Source organism: Typopeltis vanoorti, chromosome 9 (assembly GCF_054136105.1).
Source record: "Typopeltis vanoorti isolate ZY-2024b chromosome 9, IOZ_Tvanoo_1.0, whole genome shotgun sequence".
Taxonomy (NCBI): Eukaryota; Metazoa; Arthropoda; class Arachnida; order Uropygi; family Thelyphonidae; genus Typopeltis; species Typopeltis vanoorti.
The window spans coordinates 35,288,310-35,305,562 of NC_143557.1; the positions used below are offsets into that span (position 1 = coordinate 35,288,310).

Below are 17,253 nucleotides of genomic sequence, written 5' to 3' on the forward strand. Positions count from 1 at the left end.
GTATTTCATTCTATTCACCTCTATCTCACACCACACTGCCTCCAAACTACTGGCACTCCCCTCTTGCATCTCTACTTTGTATAGCCATCACTCTTTCTCTATCATCGATAGCACTCATCTCCCTTTTTACCCTTTCTATCTCCATGAAACATATCATACCCTTCCATCTCTATTCCTGTCAGGATGTCATCCTCATCCACCCATGTCTCACTTATTCTAACATTTCTTGTGTGAACAGACTCAATTAATGCAACGATTTCATTTGCCTTGTTTCTTACACTTCTAGCATTTGTATACAAACATAACAGCTAATTTCTGGATCTGTAGCAAGTTTCACTGATACCACTTATTAGATATGACTTCTCCATACTTAACTTGAGCCATTTCTTTTTCTCCTTATCTTAGAACCTTCTTCAAATCCAACTATTTTCTTTTGATGCCAGCTCATCCCCTTCCCTTTTTGTTTACACACATTCACATCCTCTTGGAGCATTAACCTTTCTCATGCTGTGTTCCCCAGTCCACGCTGAGCCTCCCCTGTTTGTCTTGCACACTCTCTATACTCATGTTACCCACTTCTTCATTCATAACCACTACTTCAGTCTCTCCTTTCTTACTCTCCTGCTCTTTCACATTGCTTTTTACTTGATCAGATTCATTCTCTTCACTCATTTCTCTACTTTCCAGCAGCAGTCTCTCACATCAAACCATTCAAATGCAGTCCATCATTTAAATTATACATATTTGGTCATAAAATACTTAAAAATGAGACTTTTTGTGGTTATGAGACCATCGGTACTTTATTAATATAATCCTGCCTGCTAGTTTTGCTAGCAACTGTCTAGCTTTGTCAAGGCTGAACGGTACACACAAAAATATATGAGAGAATACAGAAATGTTGCTAACTGTTAGGCAGTTAAGTTTGAAACTATGTGTGACAATGCATGCATGTGTTGAGAAGCTTCAGTCAGTATCATGGATATGTGTTGTATGTATACGTGTTACATGATTTTTTACATATTGTAGTTCCATTAAACTGAGTGAGTTGATTAAGTTTTTCCATATCTTTTGTATAAAGACAACCTCCAACAACAAGGAACAATCACCCAGTATGCTTCAACAGTAGTCATCCCTTATGTAGATTCAGTCTCTTCAAGATTAGCTAGAATGTTAAAATCTCATAACATCAGAGTGGTATTTAAGCCTGCCACTACCATCAGACAAGTATTAAGATCTCTTAAAGATAGTGTATCATTTTTCAAATATCCAGGTGTTTATAGAATTCCATGTATGTGTGGCCTTTCATATATTGGGCAAACTTCAAGAAGCCTGGAATCAGACAGAAGGAGCATGTTGGGGATGTCAATCACAACAGGACAGTCTCCTCAGGTTCATCACTAACTAACTTTGCAAATTTATCCACATATGCACTAGCTGCACCTTTGTTAGCACATCACTTTGCAACTTCCAACCATGCAATTGACTGGGAAAATAGCTCTATGCCATATTTGGATGATGATTGCGGTTACAGAATTTTCAAGGAAACGACAGTGGTATTAAGAACCAGTAACAACCTCAACAGAAATCAGGGTGCCATACTCAAAGATATATGGAAAAACTTAATCAACTCACTCAGCTTAACGGAACTACAATATGCGAAAAATCATGTAACACGTGTGCATACAACATGTATCTGATACTGACTGAAGCTTCTCAACACATGCACGCATGTCATGCATAGTTTCAAACTTAACTGCCTAACAGTTAGCAACGTTTCTGTATTCTCTCATATTTTTTTGTGTGTACCGTTCAGCCTTGACAAAGCTAGACAGTCGCTAGCGAAACTAGTAGGCAAGATTATATTATAATCTAATTTATAAGATTATAAAGTACCGATGGTCTCATAACCACCAAAAGTCTAATTTCACACATTAACAAACTGCACACATTTCCGCTAACATATCATTCATAATTTTTGTTCTCTGCCTCATTTCATCATTGTCATACCAGGGCAACACACTGATTACCTTTCCTATCACACTGTTATCTTTTATCCTTCTCAAAAACCTCCTGATATCCAGTCTTAGATGTTCCTTGTTCCCAATCAAGTCATTTGTTCCTATTACCTCTACCAACTCATTTGCTTGCTTACTCCTCATATTCAACACCTCAGTCACTCTATTCAATTTACCTCCAGGAAAACAAACCTTGTGCATCTTCTCGTTTACCATGCCTCTAATAATTGAATCCCCATACAATGCCACTGTGTCTTTCGTTACCTCTTTCAAATTGATATCATTCTTTTTTATCATTTTTACTCTTCCATATATATCTTGAATTATCTTAATTTCACTCTGCATCAGTTTCATCTCTTGCCTCATCTTAACCAACTCAGCTTTCAAATCTTGCATCACATTTTCACTCTCATTCAATCTCTCAATTTTATTGCCAGGCATACACGCTTGTGAAGCGTGTATGCCTGGCAATAAATTGTTATTGTAAATTGTATTTATTGTTAAATATTTCTCGATGTTTTGTGCAACATGCCCCTACACGCACAATCAAAAAACCTAGTGAAGAATCGCAGAAAAAGAGGCAAGCAATTGATCTTGAAACGAAATTGCAAGTTATAAAGCAACATGAAGCTGGTAAGCCTGTCAATGTGATCACACATGACTTAGGATGGTCTCATTCTACAGTGTCGACCATTTTGAAAAATAAGGATAAAATCGTAGAGGCTATGAAAGGATCTGCTTCCATTAGATCGACGATAGTGGCAAAGGAACAACAAGGTCCTATCGGTAATATGGAAAAGCTACTTGCATCATGGATAGAGGACCTGAACCAAAAGCGCATATCCCCTTAGCACTGTGACTATAACCACTAAGGCACTAAGTCTCTTCAACATGTTGAAGGATAAAGCAGAACCCTGATTATGACTACAAATTCAACACTTCTTCCAGTTGGTTCATGAGATTCAAGCAGCATTTTGCACTGCATAGTGTGAAAATGTATGGGAATCTGTGTGTGCTGAGAAGGCTGCCAATGAGTTTGTGGAAAAATTGGATAAAATTATTACGAAGGAAAATTATTTGCCACAGCAAATATTTATGGAAGAGACGTCCTTATTTCAGAAAAAAAATGCATGAGTGGACATTCATCCACAAAAAGCTAAAATCTATGCCTAGTTTCAAAGCTCTTAATGCCCGTATTGTGATTCTATTACGGGTGTGGCTGGATATAAACTGAAACTTTGTGATATGGCACAGTGAGAATCCATGAATCTTCAAAAACATTAGGGAACATACTCCCAGTTAGTTATCGGAGAAATAAGAAGTCGCAGATGACTCAAAAATTGTTTGAGGATGCCTTAATCAACTGTTATGCGAGTGAAATAAAAAGCTATTGTGTGAAAGAAAATGTAGAATTTAAAATTTTATTAATTCTATATAATGCTCCAGGTCATCCGTCTTGTATGTCTTATAGCATGATCTTCGCCAAGTTCAAAGTAATGTTTTTCAATCCAAACACTACTTCATTGATCCAGCCGATGGATCAGGGAGTTGTTGTAGTGTTTAAGGCTTATTATCTATGGAGAACTTTTTCACAAGCCATTTCTGCTACTGAAGGAAATGACCAGACTCTCATGCAATTCTGGAAAACATTCAATATTTATCATGCTATTAAAAATATTGCTGTGGCTTGGGACGAAGTGACCTCTCAATGTATTAATGGCATATGGAAAAACACATTAAAAAGGTTTGTGCATGATTTTGGAAGTTTGTAATAGTGGGCCTAGCAAACAATCTGAATCTCGAAGTGAATGATGACGACATAATTCACCTCATAGAGAGTTTCCCTGAAGAGTTGACAAACGAAGAATTGGTCAAACTGGAGGAACAACTGTCACAGAAGAGGAAAAACGAGAAAAGGAAGAGGTAGTTAAACAATTTACAGTGAAGGGTCTTGCAGTTAGCAATGTTCTCAAAATGGCTGAAGACATGGACCCCAATGTTGAATGCTATTTAATAATAGAAATGAAAGTACATGATTCGTTTGCTTATTATGAACAAATTTATAATGAAAAAAAAAGAAGAGGAATAAGGACATTTTCATCAAAAAAAAAAAAGGTTACAAAAAACCAGAAGAGCCACAGCCTGATCGTTCACACAGGGAAGGTAATAAAAAGTGATTGTGGAGGAAGATTTGGGTGATTAATCTCCTGTTTTATGGTGGCAGTAACACACAGTACAGTTTTATAATAAGGCTTAAAAATGAAAATGACAGTATACTTATTACAGTTAAGTCCCTAACCCCTATAACTCTGTTGATTTAATGTATCGACTTACGTCCTGCCGGATGGAACAGAAACCAGACGTAAGTCGAGGGATGACTGCATTTGCCAGTATGAGTTGGTTTTCTATATACTGAGAACTGCAGACTGCCATTTGGTTGACATAGAATGAGAACATTCAGAAAAGGAAGACAGTTGTTATCTTCTACTTCTAGGGTAAATTTGATTCTTGGGTTTGCTGAATTAATTTTTCTCAAGAAATTCATAAAGATTAGACAAAGGGGAGTTCCATACAGCAAAAACATCATCAACATATCTGTGACAAATCAGTGGTTTAGGTGAAAGTGTTGAGAGTTTTTTGTTCAAAATGTTCCATAAAGTAATTAGCTAGAGTAGGGGAAATGGAAGATCCAATAGCTGTTCTTCTATCTTCTTGTATAATTTGTTTTGACAATTGAAGTACAGTATCCTGAATTTCGACAAAGTCATATAAATTTACAATATCAGGAGGAAAATCATTATGAAGTAATTGTATTGTATCAGTAATCCTGAAATTTTGTTCTTGAAATCTATTGAATTTTTTATGAAAGAAGCAGAGTTTCCTGAAAATGCAGAGAGAAGATCAGATGGGTATTGTGAGAGTTTATAAGTTGGTTATCATATGCAATTCACTATAGGTCTTATTGGAGCATTTTCTTTATGCAATCTAGGAAGACTCATAAAGTCTAGGACAAAAAGATGATGAACTTTTAGCCTTTTTACGATTTCTTCATCCTAGGACTGAACTTCATCTAAGAGACTGTTGAGTTTATTGATTTGTGATTGAATTGGGTCTTCATCATTGATTCTATACATAGTATGATCTCGAAGTAGAAGATTAAGTTTTCTAAAGTCATTGTTTTCTTATCGTGAATGATGCTGTGTTACCTTTGTTGGCCTTTGTAATAACCATGTTCTATGTTCTGAAATAATCAATAATTACTGTCTTCCATATATTAAAGGACCTTTAGAAAGATCAGCCAGAATGCTGTACGAGTCTCTTTCCATCCAGTTCATAAAATAAAACCTTTCTTATCTCTCCAAAAGACAAATAACCACCTCTCTCTCTCTTATCCTGAAGTTGCAGAATCCCCTGCTCATGTGGCTTATGTTATTATGGACATGCTGGTATTCTGCACAGATTCCATGAGCTTTAACTTAGACTTCAGTCGTTTTGTTAAGTGTGAGATGTGTTATGTATATTCTTTCAATTACATAAATTATTTGTGGATGTTTAGAGCAGATGGAAGGAGGGTGTGTGTGAAGTGTGACCTGAACGAAGAATTGGTGAATGCAAATATAAAATTGATGACAGGAAGTGTTAGTAGCAAGAATGTCGGTGGGCAAATGAGTCCACATTTGAAAGAGAATGATGGTGTGAAAGAGAGGCAAAAGAATGTTAAAAAAATCAGTAAAAAAGAAAATGAATGATTTAAAAAATTCAAAAACCATAACAGATGTTAATAAGGATGAAAGTAAAGCGAGAGTTGCGGAAGGAAACGAAATTGAGAGAACGAATGAAACTGGAAATGCCGTGATGCATTATTAAAAGAATGAATGATAACGAAAGTCGGACTCATGTTGGACCGAAAGTACCGAAGCACAGAAGGATGAATGAGAGTGAAAGTGAGAAGAGGGGTGTCAAGAGTTAGAAAATTAGAAAGAATGAATGATAGAGAGAATGTGACGTGAGATTTGGAAGTTGAATTGGATTGGATGAGGAAAGAGATGAAATAAAGTACGGAAGCACAGAAGGATGAATGAGAGTGAAAGTGAGAAGAGGGGCGTCGAGAGTTAGAAAATTAGAAAGAATGAATGATAGAGAGAATGTTATGCAAGATTCGGAAGTTGAATTGGATTGGATGAGGAAAGAGATGAAATGGATGCGGAATGAAATTAAAAAATTCGGGTAAAAACTATTAAAACTAATCATGATGGCACAAAAAATGAGCGAGTGGCGTTATATGGCAACTCCATTATTAAAGGTGTGCTGGATGATAGGATGCACAAGGTATGTTTTACAGGCAGTAAAATGAGTAGAGTGATTGAGGCATTGGATATGAGGAGGGAGCGAGCAAAGGAGTTGATGGTTTTAATTGGTATGAATGGTTTGACAGAGGACAAAGAGCAAGTCAGAATGGATGTCAGGAGGCTGCTTAGAAGGATAAAAGAGAATAGTGTGACAGGAAGGGTTGTCAGCGTGTTGCCTAGGTATTGTGGTGAGATGAGGCGGAGAGCAAGGATTATGAATGATATGCTGGCTGAAATGTGTGAGGAGATGGGAGTACAGTTTGTTAATGTGTGGAATGAGTTTGAAGGAAGAAGTGAATGTATGAGAGCGATGGACTTCATTTGAGTGGTTATGGTATGAGTCGCGGGGGTGCTTAAGGGTCAAAGCTGTATAACTGAGAGGAGACCTCCACATAGCCTTTAAAGGAATGCGGAGAACCGACCAGGGCTTCTGACCTAATGTCCAATCCTCACCTTCTCGTGGTGCACCCTGTTGGGTATCTACTTTGATACTGAACGAACGAGGATGGGCTAGCAATTTGGGATTTAGCCGACCAAATTGTATTCTTATTGGTTAAACCAAAATAAAAAATGATGGTACAACATGACAAAATTTCATGCCGGCTGGGGCGTCGCCCGGTTAAACAAGGCCCCCGTTGTTTTCGCCAGGGAACCAGGGTGAACAGCGAAAAGTCAGCTACTGGAACAAATCTGAAAACAAACCCCAACTCAACATCACCAGAGTTAAAGATCGGTACTATCAACGTAAGAAGCCTGAATGGCAAAGAAATGGAGCTAGCTGAGGAATTAGATAAGTACCAGATCGACATAATAGGGGTGACTGAAACAAAAAAGACCAAAACTGGTGAGATCTTTCTGAGCAATAAATACAAAATGTTATATTCAGGCAATAACAATCAAGGAAAAGAAGGAGTAGCCATAGTATTCAACACAAAATACGAGGCTAATCTTCTTGAATGGCAGTCAGTCTCAAGTAGAGTAATGTGGGCAAATATGAGAATGGGGAACTGGACAATGAGACTTATTTGTGCCTATGGTCCCACAGAAGGTTCTACTAAGGTAGAAGTGGAGGAATTTTTTGAGGCTTTAGAAAAAGCAACTGACACAATGAAAAAGGAAAAGTTGGTCCTTGTTGGGGATCTAAATAGTAGAGTAGGAAATGATTGTGAGACATACAAAAATATTTTGGGAAAATTTGGAGAAAAGAGCAAAGCTAATAATAATGGCAAATATCTGTTGGATTTCTGCTCAGGACATGGACTGGTTATTACTAACACCATGTTCCAACATAAAAATGTGCACAAATTCACATGGAGAGAAGAGGCTAGGAATAAGAAAAGTCTCATTGACTATGTTATTGTTGATAGTGATGTTTTCTCCCTGGTGCAGGACACCAGAGTGTACAGAGGATTTGAAATTGGAAGTGATCACTATTTAGTCTTGAGCAGGATAAAATTGAATTTCATATTGAAAAGAATAACATGTAAGAAAGTTTTAAAGCGAATAAAAGTTGAGCAGCTCTCAGATGTAAACTGTAGACTAAAATACAGAATTATTATTGAAAAGAAAATGAAAGAGTTTGAGAACAGGAATCAAACCTTGGAGATTCAGTGGCAAACTCTGAAGGAAACATTGATTGATTCTGCCAGAGAGGCATGTGGTGAGGTTGTGTGCAAAGATAAAAAAATCAGAACTCCCTGGTGGACACAGGAAGTTAAAGAGGCAGTGAAGGAAAAGAAGAAAGCATATCAAAAGTTCCTGGCAAATAAGTCAGCTTTTACTCTTACAGAATACAGAGACAAATGTAAGAAAGCTAAACAGTGTGTAAAACTAGCTAAACAAAAGTCATGGGAGGACTTTGGCAAGAATATAGAAAATAAATATCAAGAAGGTAGCAAAATATTCTGGAGGTTGTTGAAGAAGCTTAGGAATGGAGGAAAGAGTGCTGTAAAAGGAATTAGAGATGATAAAGGTGAAATGAAAACAGGAGAAAAAGATATCCTTGAAGTATGGAGTAATTACTTTGAAAAACTGCTAAATGAAACAAGCAGTGATGACAGCACAGTGATAAAAAACACTGACCAGGCATGCAGTCAGGAATACATATCCATACTTGAAGTAGAAAAAGCCATCAAAGGCTTGAAATGTGGAAAGGCAGCAGGAGTAGATGATATTCGACCAGAAATGCTGAAGTATGGTGGTATAAGAGTCTTACAGTGGCTGCACTGCATAGTTCAGAAAGCCTGGACAGAGGGACGAATTCCCGATGATTGGAGTAGAGCTCTCATAGTACCCATATATAAAAAGGGAAATAAAACTGAATGTGAGAATTACAGAGGTATTTCCCTACTGAGTGTTCCTGGCAAGATCTATGCAAGTATACTTAAGAACGGTTGAGAAGAATTGTGGAAGAAAAGCTTGGTGAAGAACAAGCTGGATTCAGGCCAAATAGAGGCTGTCAGGATCAGATCTTCACTTTACGACAAATAGTCGAGAAAGCATGGGAATATAACAAAGATCTGTATTTAAGTTTTGTCGATTTGGAAAAGGCATATGACAAGGTGCCAAGAGAGAAGCTATTCAATACGCTGCAGTTATATGGTGTCATTGGGGCATTATATCAAGCAATACTTAGTCTTTATTTGAGTTGTGAGTCAGCAGTTAGAATTGAAGGAAGTACAGGAAGATGGTTTAATGTTAAATCTGGTGTGAGACAAGGATGTACATTATCCCCTCTGTTATTCATTATCTATATGGATCACATTATGAAGGAATGTGGTATTAAACCTGATATCAAAATTGGAGATGTTAATGTCAGCTCTTTGCTTTATGCGGATGATGTTATACTTCTAAATAAATCCGCTACAAGTCTGCAAGATTCTCTGACTAAATTGAATAGCTGTTGTAATAGATATGGTATGAAGGTCAGCAATAAAAAGACAAAGACAATGAAAATAGGCAGAATCATTGAAAATGTCAACTGTGTTGTGAATGGAGAACCTGTGGAACAAGTAAAACATTTCAGCTACTTAGGCACAATTTTTACTGAAGATGGTAAACTAAATATAGAAATAGACAACAGAATCAGCAAAGCTGGTATCGTGGGAAGTCAATTGAATAAATTCATATGGAATAAGAAAGAAATTAGTCGGAACACTAAATTAGCTGTATACAAGACTGTGTTCAAACCAATTTTAACTTATGGATCTGAGAGCTGGGTCAGAAGTAAAACACTTGACCAAAGACTAGAGACCGCAGATATGAGAGTCCTGAGAAAAATTAGAGGCGTGAACAGATGGCATCAATGGCAATATCATATTAAAAATGAGGATATTAGGAAAGAACTTGACATTGTCAGCATCCAGGAATGTGTTAGCAGAGCTAATCTCAGATGGTATGGTCACTTAAATAGAATGGGAGAGGAAAGATTAGCAAAACAAGTGTTCTCTGCCAGGTTTGCAGGAAAACGACCCAGAGGAAGACCAAGATATAGGTGGATTGATATGGTACAAAGTGCCTTAGACGATAGAAATATAAGATCTGATAATGTTGGAGTCTTGACAAGTAACAGACTGATTTGGAGGAAAATTGTAGATAGGAAGTTAGTAATGATGTAATTTTTTCATGTAGTACTGTCATATCCTGTACACCCCTTGAGGGTACATGGCAGGAATTTGATGATGATGATGATGATGGTATGAGTCGCTTGGAGAGACTGCTGCTGGAAGGTTGAGAAGTGAGTAGAGTGAGAGAGAATGAATGAGATCAATCGGGAAGTGATGTGGAAGAGCGGGAGAGATTGAAGAGGTGGTTATGAATGAGGAAGTGAGTGGTATAAGTATAGAAAATGAGAGAAATGGGTGTACAAGAGGAGCAGGGAAACGGGAAGGCTCAGGGTGGACAGGAGTACACAGCTTGAGAAAGGTGGGTGCTCTGAGAGGAGGTGAGAGCATGTATAGACAGGAAAGAAATTGGATGACCTGGGATCAAGAGGAAACAGTTGGAATTGAAAAGGGCTTTAAAATGAAAAAGCAGAAAGGGAATTCCCCCCAGTTGAGCATGAAGGGATCACATCGAGTGAGTGGTATCAGTGGAACTAGCTGTATATCCAGAAATGAGGTGTTGTGTTTGTATACAAATGCTAGAAGTATAAGAAACAAGGCAGATGAAATGGTTGCATTAACTGCGTCTGTTCACCCAAAGATTGTCGGAATAAGTGAGACATGGTTGGAAGAGGCCGACATCCTGACAGGAATAGAGATGGAAGGGTATGATGTGTGGATAGAAGGATAGATCGTGAGGATAGAAGGGGTAAAAAGGGGAGGGGGAGTGCTCTTGATGATAGAGAAAGAGTTATGTCCATACAAAGTAGAAATGCAAGAGGGAAATAGTGCCAGTGGTTTTGAGGCAGTATGGTGTGAGATAGAGGTGAATGGAATCAAATACTTGGTTGGATGTTGTTATAGAGGGCACGCGAGGATTTGAGGGTCTTGGATTTGGTCATCTCATCAGAGGATGTAATTATAAATGAGGTGTCAAATCATCCACCAATTGGTGAGAGTGACCATGAGGTGATTACCTGGGTGGTTGCCAGCAGTGTGTGGACCTCTGTGAGAAAATGGTATATGTGGAACTACAAGGGGGGGGGGGGGGATTATGAATAGCTCAGGAGACAGCTTGCAGATGTAGCATGGAATGAGGAGTTAGCTGGAAAAGAGATCAATGCAGCTTGGGGGATTTTCAAAAACTATTTAGTAGATGCAATGTCTAAATGTATACCATGGGTGAGAAGGTTAAATAAGGTAGGTGTGAGATGGATGAATAAAGAGATTAAGCATGCGATACAGAGAAAAAGGGCATTGTGGAGGCAGCATAAGAGAAGTGGAAGTAACCAATTTCATGAGGGCTACAAAGACCAGGCAAGGAGGATGATTTGGTTGGTGAGGGTAGCTGAGGAGAGGTATGAACAGCAGTTAGCTAATGAAGCCAAAAAGAATCCTAAGGAGTTCTTTCGATATGTAGCCAGCAAAAGAAAGAACGATTATGGAAGGATGACATTGATAGGAGAAAATGGTATAAAGAATATGTGGTGGAGATACTTAATGAGCAATTCATAAAGGTCTTTCAATCTTGTGAATGTGACTTAATGGAGAGATTGAGAGCAGTTGATGATGGGGAAGAGAGACTGACTGTAAGTGAGTAAGAGGTGTATGGGGAGTTGAGTAAACTAGATGTTAATAAGGCTGTGAGACTTGATAATATATCACCACATATTTTGAAGGAATGTGCCAGGGAGTTGACACCTGCCTTGACATATTTTTTTAATATGAGTCTTGCACTCGGTCAAGTCCCTAAGCATTGGAAGGAGGGCAAGATTGTGCCACTTCATAAAGGAGGTGATCGAACTCGAGCATCAAACTATAGATCTGTCTGTGTGTCAGGTGTTGTGGTTAAGTTGTTGGAGAAGCTTGTGAGAACTAGAATCCAGAGTTGGGTTGACAACAGTAGTATTATCTTTGATATACAGCATGGATTTGCTAAAGGAGAAGAATGCACAGTAATATACTTTGCAAAGGCTTTTGATAGATTACTTCATGATAAGTTGACAGTCAAACTAGAGCAGATGGGATTGGATATTAGATTAGTGCATTGGATTGGAGACTGGCTATCTGATAGGTATCAACAAGTTGTGTATGGGGGTGCGATATCCAGGAAATGGAAAGTCACTAGTGGAGTGCCTCAGGGGTCTGGTTTGGGGCCATTACTGTTTAACTTTTATATTAATGATATAGGTGAAGATTTGGATGGAGATATTCAGTTGTTTGCAGATGATGCAAAGTTTGGACGAACCATGAAGTGTAGTGAAGATGTTGTGGCCTTACAAGAAAACTTGAATAAATTGAGTGATTGGAAATGGAGATGTGAGTTCAATGTTGCAAAATGTAAGGTTTTAAAATTTGGAAAACAAAGATGGGATGCAGAATTTATGCTTGGTGAGGATATATTGTTGGAGGTGGAAGAAATAAGAGATCTGGGGTTGATAGTGGATAAGGATCTGAAATTTAGGTGACACATAGCCAAAATTGTGAACACAACACAAAGGCTTCTGGGAATGATGCAGAGGGCACTGACGTGTAGAAGTAGGGAGATTCTTGTTCCGTTGTATAAGGCTTTGATTAGACCACACATGGACTATTGTGCCCAGATTTGGTCACCTGGTTTTCAGAAGGATGAAGAGATGTTGGAAAGGGTCAAAAGGCAATTGACTAAGGTAGTTTCTGATCTCTGGAATGTTGCGTATGAGGAAAGATTGAGAAGATGTAATTTGCAGAATCTGGTGAACAGGAGGAAGAGGGGAGATATGGTAGAGACCTATATGTTGGTAAGGGGTTGTTATAGGATCAATGCTGGAGAAGTTCTACAGAAAATAGTGGGAAATCGGGGGAGAACCAGAGGTCATCCCTGGAAACTGTATAAAGAGGGTGTGAGTAGGGGAGTGAGGGGTAGTTCTTTTCGTGCAGAGTTGTAAATGATTGGAATGCCTTGCCTGAGAGTGTGGTGTCTGCAAGGAATTTGAATGTGTTCAAAGCACAGTATGATGAGTTGTGTGTGTATGTGTGATAAAAGGACCTCCCAGATGATAAGTCTTTGACTCCATAAGGTCTTGGGGTAATAATAATAATAATAATAATATATTTTCCATAAGGAGTGCAATTAATCTGGTTTAGCAAGCCATGCCTTATCTACAAAACAGAATTCAGTGGAACAATATCAGAGTTCCACACAAAAAAGCTATCCCTTCTGAACAATGAAAGCTGTACTACCACGTAACTACATGGTAGTTGCAGTAATACTAAGCCTACAACTGGGAACAAATATGTATATAATTTTAATAACTTTATGATATAGCAAAATTTAAACTTTTTATGAAATTTATGCTCCATATATACACTGTAAAAAAAAAAAAAACAAGTAAATTATGATTGAGATTTTTACAACAGATAGGTGTAAATGCACATCCATTACTAGACAGGAAGGGTTTCATTTGATAGCAGAATGATGAATCTGTGGGGGGGTGGAGGAGGAGAAAATTTATTTTAATGGGTTATTTGCTTAGTGCAATTAGCAAAAAGAATAATTTTTTAAAGTTTTTGTTTTCTCAGAATCAAGACTGAATTGTGATATGTAATTTTTTTTTTAAAACGAAAAAAAAAAAAAAAGTATATTATCAAACATGTATATTATGTTGAATGTTCTTTACTTGAAATGTAATCTGCTGAATTTTTATTATTATTTTTTTTTTAGGTGGCCAGATAAGTTTTGATGTATTTCCATGTGGATGGGACAAGTCCTATTGTTTAAAACAATTGCAAGAGGATGGATTTACAACAATTCATTTTTTTGGTGATAAAACATTTCCTGGAGGAAATGATTATGAAATATATATTGATTCTCACACAATTGGACATTCAGTTAATAGTCCTGAGGATACAAAAAATCAGCTGATGACACTTTCCCTTTCTAGAAATTTATGTATTATCTAATATATTTATGATATATTAGAAACTTATTAAATCACAATGAATAAAATAAATCTTTATATGGTGTTTAATTGTTTACATATTATTTTAATTTTAGGAGTAATGTTTTTAGGCGATCCCATGCATGCATAATTAGAAACGTGTAATATGAGGATGTGCTGAAAAGTTGTTATAATCACCATGAAGGAATTGAGATAGAACCATATAACTTAAACATTATTCTACGTATTCCCCATGAAGTGCTATACACTTGTTACAATGCTGCTGCATCATTTGCAATCCTTGGAGAGAGAAAAAAGTCTTTCCTCTTGTTGCACAAACCAGTCCTCAGCTGCAGATATGACTTCATCTGTGGTAAATTTTGTTGCTTTCAAGTGTTTCTTTAAGTTTGGAAATAGGAAATAGTCAGATGGGGCTGTGTGAGGCGGACTTTGAAAGCCTAAGTTGTGTATTATCTATTGGGTTTCAAGAGCAGGTGAGTTGTCCTACAAAAGGAACACGCCTATGCTCAGTTTCCTGCAGCATTTTTTTTTCAGTATCTCCTTCAATTCCTTCAGAGCTGTTGAATAAACTGCTACTGTAACAGTTTCACCTTTTTCTGAGGTGAAACTGTAACAAAACAGGTGAAACAGGCAAGGATTACATCATAATCCTTGCCAAGAATTATGGTGTAATCTGGGTCATAATGATGAAACATGGCTTCATCGCTATATCCTAGTTCTCCATGGCCAAAGAAGTTCCAAAATTAAAAAGTCAGCAGGGAAGATTCCTGCCATGGAGAACTTTTGTGTCTCCACTCCATTGACTGTTGTTCGGTCTCTGGGTGATAGTGATGAAATTATATTTCACCAAAAGTCACAATATGAGCAAAAAAATTTGCACTTGATTTCTCAAAATGACCTAAAATCCCTTGAGATGACAGCACGTGTTTTCTCTCTTTTGGTCAGCATTCAAACATGTGGAGACCCATTTCGCTGAGACTTCTGCTTCTCCAGATGTTGATGGATAGTGACCCCCACTCATTCCCTGGATATCCCCAGAGCCTTTGCAATGTTTTTGGCTAATATTCATCTATCATCAAGGATTATGGCATGCACTGAATCGATGTTTTCAGGTGTGATTGATGTGGAAGGACTTCCTGACCTGTGGACATTTGCTGTCTCAGAATGCCAAGTTTTCAAGTTGCCCACCCATCTGGCAAGTGTTGGGAATGCTGGTGCAGTCCCCTAAAGTCTCGCACAAAGTTTGGTGAATCCCAGTTGCAGACTTTTCTTGCAGCATTAAATACATGACAGCCTGCACCTCTGTGTCTTTGAATTTCTTCAAAATCTCTGACATGTCTTCTTATACAGGGTGTTCGGGATAAATTTGACATATTTATAATTAATTATATTTTTCCGTAAGTTACATGTATTAACACACACTTCTCTTCATTTAAAAGTTTGGACCCTTCTTCATTCATATACAAGATGTCAGAAAGGATGGATAGCTGGAACCCACCTGAATCATGGAAGAGAATAACTTGTATCATGATGATTCGTGCCCGCCATCAAAATAAGGATATTACGACTGCTGCCCAATGCTCCCTGAATACAGTAAAAACAATCAGGCATGAACTAGAGACTTGCAATGGTGACTACGAGGATGTAGCAAGAAGAAAGATCCCTAGCAGACGATCTGATTGCGTTCGTACAGCAGAATTCCTCGCAAATCTGCAGGAACAGGTGTTGAAGAACCCTGGCATTGGAATTCGGGCTTTGTTCGTGGAGTTGCTAACTGTAGTCAAGCCCTGGATAACAAGGGTAGCCAATGGTAGGCCGTATGTATGGCAGCAGGATTCGGCCCCTTGCCACACCTCTGGGAAAAGTCAAAAATGGTTGTCTGAAAATTTCTACGACTTCACCAGTCCAAATGTTTGGCCTCCAAACTCCCCAGACCTTAACCCCATGGATTATTTTGTATGGGGCGCAGTTGAAAAAGACACCAATCGCACTTCCAGTAATACAAAAGCCCAGTTAATGGATAAAATTAAAACAGTTTTTGCGGCCCTTCCCAGGGAGACTGTAGCATCAGCTTGTTCGAGGTTCCGAAGCAGAATTGAAGCTGTGATCGATGCTAATGGTGGTTATTTTGAGTAAATCTTGTTGATAGTATTGTAATTAACTCTGCCTGTAATGTTTTTTTGTCAATTCATTAAATTTAATAGATACAAAGAAGATTTTCTTTTTCCTTACGAAACTGTCAAATTTATCCCGAACACCCTGTATATCCTAAAAGAAAAAGAACAAATTATTATGATTTGATAAAACATGGGAGGGGTTAAAGGGTTTTAAGATATGTTCTTTCTTGTGGTTATATCACTTGGTTTAATATCATTTTGTTCTAGTATTTATCAGAACTTTTCAGCTACTTCCCGTTTTTGCAAACCATTTTTGTCCTCACTAAGGAGGATTTGATTCATCTACTAAAGACATTCAGAGACATCTGTGATCTCAGTGGGATTTCAACTCACAGTCTGTTGTTGGTTGGAGAGCAGAGATGCCATCAGCTTAAGCCAACCAGACTGAAATAAAGAACATTTCTGTGTTGAATGATTACTTCACTAGTTATTAATTAACAAAACTAGAATAGCATTATCTCATGAATATGTGAAAAGGATATATATGAAGTTATTATTCACATTTGTTGAATTATATTTTTGAATTAAATTTTAAACAGAACTTTCTTTTAGAAAAAAATGCAATTGAATTCTTGACATGTAAATATCAAATTTATGCATAGAAGAAATGACATGCTGAAAGATTTATAGAAGCTGTATAACATTTCAAAAAAGAAACAAGAATTTTGATTTAATGCATCTACATTTTCTCAGCAGCTCACTCAAAATATTACCTTAACTATAATGAAAGGTAGATCAGATAAACTAATGAAAATGTTAATAAGTTAAGAACTCCATAGACCTCACTACATTAGAAGAAATTAAGATTACACCATATCAATCACAATGCACTAAGTATGCACATCCATCCAAGATACAACTTTTTTTTATGGGTTAGAGAGTCACGTGGAGTTGTAGTTAAGGTATTGAAGAGATCTGTGAGAGCTAGGATACAAAAGTAGGTTGATAACAGTGGTATTCTCTTGTGCTTGTCAGCTTGGATTCGTTAAAGGGAGATCAGGTTTTGTCAACTTGGTTATGCACTATAACAAGGTTGTATAGGACAAGGGAGATGCATATACAGTGATATGCTTAGATTTTGCAAAGTCTTGATAGATTGCCACACCACAAGTTGGTAACTAAACTGGAGCAGATGGGATTAGATGATATATTAGTGAGTTGGATAGGTG

General features: G+C 37.5%; 1 protein-coding gene across 1 annotated transcript in view; it reads left to right on the forward strand.

The window, feature by feature from the left end:
- Pmm2 (phosphomannomutase) overlaps nucleotides 1-13,971 on the forward strand; it is a 246,831-nt gene extending 232,860 nt beyond the window's left edge. The window contains exon 7 of the mRNA XM_090397842.1: nucleotides 13,670-13,971. Within this exon, the coding sequence (XP_090253968.1) occupies nucleotides 13,670-13,908 (239 nt within the window). The 3' untranslated portion in view covers nucleotides 13,909-13,971. The remainder of the gene's footprint in view (nucleotides 1-13,669) is intronic.
- Nucleotides 13,972-17,253: the final 3,282 nt, after the last annotated feature.